This window comes from Trichomycterus rosablanca, chromosome 7 (assembly GCF_030014385.1).
Source record: "Trichomycterus rosablanca isolate fTriRos1 chromosome 7, fTriRos1.hap1, whole genome shotgun sequence".
In the NCBI taxonomy this organism is placed as follows: domain Eukaryota; kingdom Metazoa; phylum Chordata; class Actinopteri; order Siluriformes; family Trichomycteridae; genus Trichomycterus; species Trichomycterus rosablanca.
Genome location: NC_085994.1, coordinates 7,969,254 through 7,979,788, shown reverse-complemented (window position 1 = coordinate 7,979,788; position 10,535 = coordinate 7,969,254). Strand labels below are relative to the sequence as shown.

General features: G+C 34.0%; 1 protein-coding gene across 1 annotated transcript in view; it reads right to left on the bottom strand.

The window, feature by feature from the left end:
* Positions 1 to 8,585: 8,585 nt before the first annotated feature.
* grid2 (glutamate receptor, ionotropic, delta 2) overlaps positions 8,586 to 10,535 on the bottom strand; it is a 744,839-nt gene continuing 742,889 nt past the window's right edge. Inside the window, exon 16 of the mRNA XM_062998321.1 lies at positions 8,586 to 9,136. Coding sequence (XP_062854391.1) covers positions 8,705 to 9,136 — 432 coding nt within the window. The 3' untranslated portion in view covers positions 8,586 to 8,704. The remainder of the gene's footprint in view (positions 9,137 to 10,535) is intronic.

Genomic DNA, 10,535 nt, shown 5'->3' with positions numbered 1-10,535 from the left:
TTCCCCGTGTGCGCACGTCAGTTACAAGCTATGAAGCAATGCAGAGTGTATTGAGGGGGGCGTCTCTTTCCTTGCTGTACCTGTTGCGCACTCCGTACCACAACTGGATTTCTTTACACACTGTCTCAGCGTCGGTTTTAAAAGCGGCACGCGTCTGGGAGCCCCCCTTCTCGAGCCGGTCGCGTGGCGCTTTGACCAATAAGAGCACTCGGGGCAGGCGCGTGTGGTCGACCAATGAGAAGGCCGCAGCGAACCCAAGACACCTTATTATGCCCCAAGTTTTTTTTTCTAATAATACTGCCTGTTTAACTCGAGTGTTATTCTCACAATGGGTAGTCCCACAGGACGCGCGCAGAAAGGTGCAGGAATGTGGATGAAGTGCGCGTTACAGGCGAGCCGCCCGCAAAGAAGCGCGTGTTCCACAGTGCAGCTGGCGTGGACATGCAAATGTACTCAAAGTGATATACCGCCTCACAATAGAGGAATGACCCATCTCTTCTTCACATGTTAAACCAAGTCTTTATAAAGAAAACTAACCAAACCAATTCAACAGATCATGTTATTTAGTTTATGTTTTTCTTAAAAATGCACAAACAAACATTTAAAGAAGAAACTCATTTCATCGCCTATTTTACAATTTAAAATCTAAAAGACAAGGCAGCACTAGTGTTATTACAATCACCTCACTTTAAACAAGTTCAAAACCTTAATAGGATTTAAGAAATACCTTGTTCGGGAAAATATTTATTATTATTACTATTATTATTGATGACAATGATTATTATTATTATCATCATCATCATCATCATTATTATTACTATTAATATTAGTAATTAGTAATAATAATACTGTAATAATAATAATAATAAAATAATAATAATCATACCACTACTACTAATAATAAAGCAATAAGTTTCAAGTAAAAATAAAAAAATGGCTAGGTAAATAGTGCATGTAAGATCGATAATAATAATAATAATAATAATAATAATAATAATAATAATAATAATAATAATAATAATAAGAAGAAGAAGAAGAAGAAGAAGAAGAAGAAATAAAAAAAAATAAAGCAATGAGTTTTAAGTAAAAAACAAAAAAATGGCAAGGTAAAAAGCGATTTTGTGCATGTAAGATCAATAACAATAATAATATAATAATAACAACAAGACAATAATTTAGAAAATAAAAATTAGAAAACGACGACTGTTACTATACTACTAAAAATAACAACAATAATAAGATTAAAATTATTATAATTATTAAATTATTATATAATTATAATTTTCCTACTACTACGATAATTTTTTTCAATCATCATGATTATCATCATTAACATCATCAACATCATCAACATCATCATATTATTAGTATTGTTATTTTAAATGCACACATTTATATTATTATTATTACCACTATTATTACTACTACTACTACTAATAATAATAAGCTTGTGCACGGAAGGGGGGCGCATCTTATATTCCATGTATAAGTTGCATCAAAAGTTTGTAACAGTAAGTAATAATTATTATACAGTACATTGCTTTTCAATTCAACGCAAAAACAGCGTGAAAATTAAATTATTTCAGCAACACAAATGCACATTTTAAACATGATTTATACAGTTTATCCGGGGATACAGAACATATATGAGAGGTGCTCTGGATGAGAGGTGCTCTGGATGAGAGGTGCTCTGGAGCTGATCTTTGTTGCTGGATGTATTTATTCATGAAGCGGTGGCGCCTGAGCGCGCTGAGCCGGAGCCGCGTCCAGTCGGCCTGCGTGTCTTGGAAAAGTTCCTAAAGCAAACAACAGGTTGGATATGGTTGCTGCCGATTATTAAAGTGTCTGAGGGACAAAAGAGACTCTATGTTCCATTGGACACGCCAGGGGGACAGAGGACACACACTGGGGCTTCAGCGTGCGAGTCTGCGTGTTACATTCTTTATTCCTGTAGCCCAGGAAACGTCCACATATCACAAAACTGATATAAACATGACTAAGTGATGATAGCAATAACCCATATAATAATAATAATAATAATAATAATAATAATTAATAATAATAATAATAATAATAATAATAATCATAATAATAATAATAATAATAATAATAACAATAATAAACGTCCACATATCACATAACTGATATAAACATGACTCAGTGATGATAGCAATAACCCATATATTATTAATGATAATAATAATAATAATAATAATAATGATAATAATAATAATAATAATAATGATAATAATAATAATGATAATAATAATAATAATAATAATAATAATAATAATAATATAATAATAATGATGATAATAATAATAATAATAATAATAATGATAATAATAATAATAATAATGATAATAATAATAATAATAATAATGATAATAATAATAATAATAATAACAGTAATAATAATAATAATAATAAACGTCCACATATCACATAACTGATATAAACATGACTCAGTGATGATGGCAATAACCCATATATTATTAATGATAATAACAACAACAACAACAACAACAACAATAATAATAATAATAATAAACGTCCACATATCACATAACTGATATAAACATGACTCAGTGATGATGGCAATAACCCATATATTATTATTATTAATAATAATAATATTAATAATATTAATAATAATAATAATAATAATAATAATAATAATAATAATAATAAATGTCCACATATCACATAACTGATATAAACATGACTCAGTGATGATAGCAATAACCGATATATTATAATAATAATAATAATAATAATTATTATTATTATTATTAATAATAATAATAAACGTCCACATATCACATAACTGATATAAACATGGCTCAGTGATGATAGCAATAACCCATATAATAATAATAATAATAATAATAATAATAATAATAATAATAATAATAATAATAAAAAACGTCCACATATCACATAACTGATATACACATAACTCAGTGATGATGGCAATAACCCATATATTATTATTATTAATATTATTAATAATAATAATAATAATAATAATAATAATAAACGTCCACATATCACATAACTGATATAAACATGACTTAGTGATGATAGCAATAACCCATAAATAAATAATAATAATAATAATAATAACAATAATAATAAACGTCTACATATCACATAACTCATATAAACATGACTCAGTGATTATGAAAATACCTCATTTAATATTATTATCATTATTATTAATACTACTACTACTTCTACTACTACTACTACTACTACTACTAATAATAATAAACATTTTAAAATTAATTTTTTTATTCCTTATCACTTACCGCTTCACTCTGGTCAGGGTCACAGTGGGTTCTGTGCAGGGACCACTGGACGCAATGTAGAAAGACATCATAGACAGGGCACCAGTTCATCGCACACACACATTGACAAATTCTGCTCATTTATCTTTTCGGGTAATTTAGAGCAAGGGTTTGGCCATTTCATGTTTTGAGAAAGCTGGACTACTAAACCCAAGCGGACATGAGAAAAAAAGTGCTCACAGACAGTGACTGTAAGCAAGGATCAGATCCAGGTGCCCTGGACCCACGTTGCTGTGAAACCCTAATAATAATAATAATAATAATAATAATAATAATAATAATAATAATAATAATAATAATAATAATTATTATTATTATTATTATTGTGCGCTTAAATATTCAGCTGCGCCCTCCAGTGGAAAGTAAGAGTATTGCAATATTGTCTGTAAAGAGCTGAGGATTTCTCTTGACAACTAAGTGTTTCAGGAGTAGCAGACAAAAAATGCAACCAAAAAGCTTCCTGTGGTCAGAACGATTGGTAAGAGTCTCCAGAAGAATTAACCTACATGTACATGAAGAAAACAATAACTCAATACTTTTGATCTTGTTATTCAATGTACTTTTAGTGCATAAATCTAGTTCAATTTGACACAAATCTGAAAAGAATGTAGCAAATAAAATAAAAAAAATAAAAATGGTTAAAACAACTAAAGAATAAAAAGTTTATAGTTTTATGAAAATATACATGTAGACGTTACTTAATCAATATAATATAAACATTTTTAAACAAGAAAAAATGTTCTTCTGAACCTGGATGTATTATGTTACTTTTGGTGGAAAGATTTTACCCAAGAAGAACCAGTCATGATAAGGGTGAAAACAAACACCTTAAACCTTACTATCAGTATAAATGGTTCAAAAATTTTAAGTGGAAAGTTAAACCACAAGTCATCCCAGAGAGAAGCACAGTGCAAGTTACAAAATGTGCCCTATGGAGCGGGCATGAAACATGTAACAGGACATATTAGAGCAAAATTAAATTCAAAGAAACTAAATCTGCATGTTTAACAGGACAGCAACACACTACATAAAGCCAAAATACACTACATAAACACTCATTGAAACACCTACACATTACACTTTTAGGAGCCTTTATGACAATATTTAAATCCATATCAGTGGTATAAAGTTGACCCATTCTTTCATTTGTAAAGGTAGACTGCAGGACTAGGTGCTTGATTGTATACCTGTGGCAACGGGACTCGAAACACCTGAAGGATTAAAAAATCCTAACTTTTGTCCATATAGTGTAACTCAAATCAAGACTAAAACAAATGTTAAAGCTGCTTGCATGGCTTAATCAATCATTTAAGTAGCAATGAAATGTTTTAAAGGATTTTAAAATCACACCAATAGAGGGACCATAGTAACATAGGAATATTGTAGAAAAATTGGCAAAAGAAAAAAAAAATCATGTCCATGCTTTTAAATACAGTACTGTACATAACTTTAAGTTCAGACAGAAAGTCAAAATTCACTTCATTAGCCCTGAATACCCTGGTTGAACACTCCACAGGCAGGAATGCATCCTGAACATGGTGCTGATCAATGACAGGGTATCCTTTTCAATACACATTTACAACATGATTTTGGAGGAGACTGGAGTAACCACAAGAATTCCCACAGACACAGGAAAAATGTGCAAAATCTTAATTAATCTAAAGTGCATTCAAAACATGTCAGGGATCTAATAATAGAGAATCACAGACATGGAAAGGAATTAAACATAGCTCATTTCAGTTTAGTTCATTTTATCATAAAAAAGAAGGGGAATTTCTACAGTTGAATTTCCAAGACTACAATGAAATGACCCATCTCCTAGAAGCGTATATAAAGTATATAAATCAACTTCAACTGTATATTCATGTAGTGATAATGTGCCAAGATCATTTTAAAGTTGGCGAGAGGGGCAGAATGAGGGGGCTGTACATGCAGTAGCTTTGACTTTACTTTAGTCACTGAAGCATGATGCGATAGGCTGCTGTGCTATTCTGTGTGTGCCAGAGGGCATGACGTCTGGTGCATCAGCCAAAACCAACCCTGACCTTTGACCACACTACCTGGGGTTTGTGTAAAAAAATAACAATGGATTTGAATTTGAGAACCTCATTCTGTGCATTATCAAATATTTATGAAACAGCCACTAAGAAATTAGATTGAAAAACTCAGAGGCCTTTACAGCTGTTTTTCATTGTACTGTCAATCAAACGTAGGTAGTCACACTTTACATGTACTTTCTGAATACACTGTCAAATTTAATTGGTGCATTTTTACTCTTATTTACAGTATGTAAAGAAAGCAATCTGTGACAGACTTTTCTTGAACAGAAAGTGCACTAAAAGGTTTAAACACAACTGTATTCAATAAAAATGGGACAAAGGCATCTTTAGGACTGAGTTCCATCACCATTCCTGTTAATGAGACTTTTTAATGGTTTGGGAGCTGAAGCCACTAATTGTTGCAGTTTTGCTTGATACAGACTTTAGTTGCTCAGCAGTCCGTGGTCGCTTTTGTCTGATTCTCCACATACATTTTTAATAGGAGGCAGATCTAGACTTAACCATAATAACCATAACTAAAATAACCATAAACATTCTAGGGAAAAGACGTCGCCTTGATAGCAGCATGAGTCTACTAAAAGTGCCTCTGCACCAATTGTACCCTCACACATATAAAAGTCACACATGCAGGGAGTTCTGATGCAACCCTATAAAATTTTTGTTTGTTTGTTTATTAGGATTTTAACGTAATGTATCACACTTTGATTACATTCATGACAGGAACGGTAGGTTCATCAGTTCACAAGGTTATATCAAACACAGTCATGGACAATTTTGTATCTCCAATTCACCTCACTTGCATGTCTTTGGACTATGAGAGGAAACCCGAGCACCTGCAGGAAACCCACGCAGACACGGGCAGAATATGCAAACTCCACACCTGGGGATCGAACCCAGGACCTTCTTGCTGTGAGGCGACAGTGCTACCCACTTAGTCACCGTGCCGCCCACCCTATACAATGACATGTTGGCTTTTGTACATTTTGCTGGCATATGGAACGCAACATAATTTTCCCCCCATGAACTCATGTGACCACAGCACACATTTCCACTGTCTTTTGGACCATATGAGATGAGCTCGGGCCAAAAGAACTCTGGGTTTCTGCATAGATTCGATGTACGACTTTCTGTTTGTCTAAAAAAGTTTCAGGTTGCATTTCTTGATGCAGCGGCAGACTGGAGTTTCTTTAAACCAAGCTATTCTTTGTGGTTCAAGTTATGTTTTTGATTGTATGACCTAGGCAATCTCCTGACTTGAATCTCAACAAAAATTGGTATGGGTTAACATTTAACCACATTAATGCAAAGGGCTTTTCGTAACCTAGATGCATTAAAGCTGTAAAGCCAGTAATGGCTCTAGAACAAAGCAGTTGTTTATTCTAATAAATATATAGATATATATAAAAAAAACCCAACAACTTCTGTACATTGCAAAAATGCAAACAGAGGGGCTGAACAGAGGGACTGGACACAGGGGCGGAACACAGGGGCTAAACCAGGTCCTTTGAAAGAACAAGACAACTAAACCCACTGTAGAAAACATGTTTATTAGACAAATTATACACAGAAAGCTTTGCCACTTGTAACAGAGGCCTCAGTTTGTTCCATTTGAATAATATGCAACACATACAACAAAATAGGCCTATATTAAATACTGTACATTATAACCACTCGAAAATGATTCCTGTACATACTATGTAAGAAATTAAAAATGTTACAGGCTTAGCCAGTTTTATGCATTTGTTTTTTAATGGAAACAACTTGCAGTCTTATTCATAAATCCATAACTCATAAGAAATTAAGTTAAACTGTAACTAAAAACTGAAACTTTTAAAACCACCTTACCATCTGAAGGATTCAGGAGAACTGAATTAGTGTAACCGTGGCTAATGCAATGCAAGGCTTTTATGTTAAACTCTATATTTTCTTAAATTCAACAAAATTATCTTCATGTAAAATATACATTTAAACATCTCTTTATTTATACTAAATAAAAAAATCTTTAAATTCATACTAAATAAAATTTTCCTATAGTCATTCAATAGCCATATCTTAAGAAAAGTACATCTAGAACGCTTTTGTCAAAACACTTGCTGTTTTCTACACAATTGCGAATTAGTCTGAGAATAACAAACTGAAAGCTCATTCTAAACAACTAACATTAGTCATATTAATACAATGTTAGTGAAAACGGTTTGAAGGTTTTACTTTATTGATTTTTTTTGGTATTTTTGAAGTCTCAAAATGTGTCTTTTTTACCTGTCATCACACACTGATGGCCATGTTTTTACAATTAGCACTTTAAAAAAAAGTTAGATAAACATTACCCCTTAACGTTTATGAAAGCAATAGAAAGTTTTTAATGGGCTGTCTTGCCTTTTTCAAATGACCTTGTGTCAGTTTAGAGACACACACAAATTAAAAAGAGCCCTGACTTGAAAGTTCAGCCACAGGCTTCTATAACCTATAACACCTAACTGTGATGATGGTTCTAAACACATCTCAAACTTATAGAAGAATACAAATGAAATAAACACCAAACAGCACCTAGAACGTTTCTTTTTTAACTGTCTTTTCAAACACATCTCACACACACAAAAAAAAGATTTGTTTAACTTAAAGTAAACTGAACACGTTTACAGGCCGTTGTAGCATTCCTCCCCCTGTGTAAATTTCAAAATTCAGGGTTGTTTGTTTGTTCTATATAATGTCCAATGTCTGTGAAAAATCCATCTTTAGCAATATGGCACAACACAGATGTAAGGATCTTAGGAGATAAGTTCCCATCTGCAGAACTGGTGCAGGGTAGAGCGGCAGCCGGGTCTGAATCTCAACAGGTATTGACACATAACTGCCACCCCATTACCCACAGAATGTACCACTGTGATTTGACCAGCATGAACTGGAAAGCAGACAAGAATCCTCCAGTTATTGCAGGTCTGTAGGTCAGTCTGCTCACAAAAAGAAAACTAAAGAAATGTAAACATCACATGGTTTGAAGTTTTGTTCAGTTTAAAGTGTTTTTTGTTTGAATCTCTTCTCACTGAGCCAATCCTCACAAGTCCAAGTGAAAAAATGAAGGCAAAGTCATGTTTTACACAAGATATCTCCTGACGACCACAAAGACAATAATGAAATTTATCACCATCCTCAACAGGTAGGTGAGTTCAGGCAGGACGAGCACCCCCAACAGCAAAGCTGAAAAACCAAGCTTTTCAGAAAGCAAAAAAGGACAACAAAGAAGATGGGTATTTACATTTGGATCTTGTTTTGTGTATGTGTGTCTTCATTCCCTCATATGGATGTTCCCCGGTCAGGGTCATTACCATAGCTGAAGCTGGGGGCTGGTGTGGGTTGATAGGGAATGTTGGACATCGTCTTGATGGGGCTGCGGAAGAAGCCACCATTCGGTGCGCGTTGCCTGAAGGGCCCAGGGCCAGTCCGCTGCTCGGGCATGGCACCGAAAGCAAAGCCAGAAGCCGCCTTGGCAGAAAGGCTGCGGCTCAGCGTTTGGATCTGTTCTGGAATGAAGGTGGTGGTGGTGATGTGTGTGTTGCGGAAATCGCTGATCTGCTCCAGGGCCTGGCGCCCCGCCTGCAACGATTCCATATCCAGCGGGGTTAGGTCCATGGAGGAAGTGGAGAACTGCTTGTGTGGGCTTTCATCGTCTGTGCATAGGCTATTCACACGCCGGTGGAGGTGCTCCAGGTCAATCTCCTTGTCGTCCTGAGATGAGGGGTCAAGAAAGGTGGAGTGGGGAAAGGCCGGGGAATCAGAGAAGGAAGGAATAGAAAGAGAAAGACAGAAGAGGAGGAGGGTTGAGGGTTGTTACAGAGGATAGAGAAGGTAAGGGGTATAAAAGTAAGGAGAGTGGGTGTACGATTGTAAGATTTATAGCAGGATGGGTGGAATGATATAGAGTGGGTGTTGGTTTGTTACCAGACAAAAAAATGATGAACAATTGATAAAGAATGAGATGGACGGTAGAATTAAAGTTGTGTGTAGAATTAAATTAAGAGATTTACAATTTGGTATGAATAGGAGTTTATATAGAGTATGATGCAGAGCAAGTAAAGTTTTAATTGCAATGAGGGCAGCATGAGTGAAGGGGTTGAGGAGGCACAAAAAGGACAAAAGCTAAAGAATACTACCAAACTCATATGGGTACTTCAACAATGGATTTGACACAAAGCCTTATTTCACAGTAATGCCATTCTGAGTTGAACACTTGAGCACCGAGCAAAAATTCTACATTTATATACTACTATGGTAAAATATTGTTATGAAGATATGCTTTTATACTATTTATATTAAAAGTGTGATTTCTTTTCATGCACTAGTTCTATTTAAACAGAAACCATCCAAATGGAATTATATCTGCAGTGTATAACAGGATTTGAAGAAATATAAATAACTTACCCTGGTGAAAAAAAGGAGACTAATCTTTAATATGCTACAGTGCACTATAGTGTATTGTTGTCACACTAATGATCAATGCACTTAAAGTGCTCAAATGGAACAACAATTTTTGCACTTATTATACTTCAATTGTACAAAAATAATGCAAAAGTTAATTGTACTAAACTGTACTAAACTGGGACTATTTCAAGTATATTTAATTTAACTTAAGTATACTACAGCTGTACACACTACCTAAAACTGTAGTGTCAGCCTGAGATGCCATTTGACCTAAAATGCTGACAAACTTGAACCATATCTGCCCCAGTAGTTCTGATTTTTAATTAATATCTTGGTCCTTCTGAGGTGATTTGCAATATTACAAGAAATCTATCATCTGTATTATTATTTTTACTGATTGACTGATTGTGACACTTTCTTTCTGAGCATATTGCAGCTAAATGCTAAAGCAATATTCCAGTCTCTCTTTTCATATTCTAGCCACCATAACTGTTTCATATGTTTAATAACCATGGACAAAAGTTTGGTCATGAAATCTTGCTTAGTGAAAGTTTTTTATATGTTATGTCCAAACAATTTTTACTTCCAATGCAAAAGTTTGGACACCTCGAGTGAAAGAATCTTCCCCAAGGAACAAAATTCTACACATTTAGATGCACTGTTACTGTTTATTACAATTGACACATTTATTATCTTAGATGTTAGT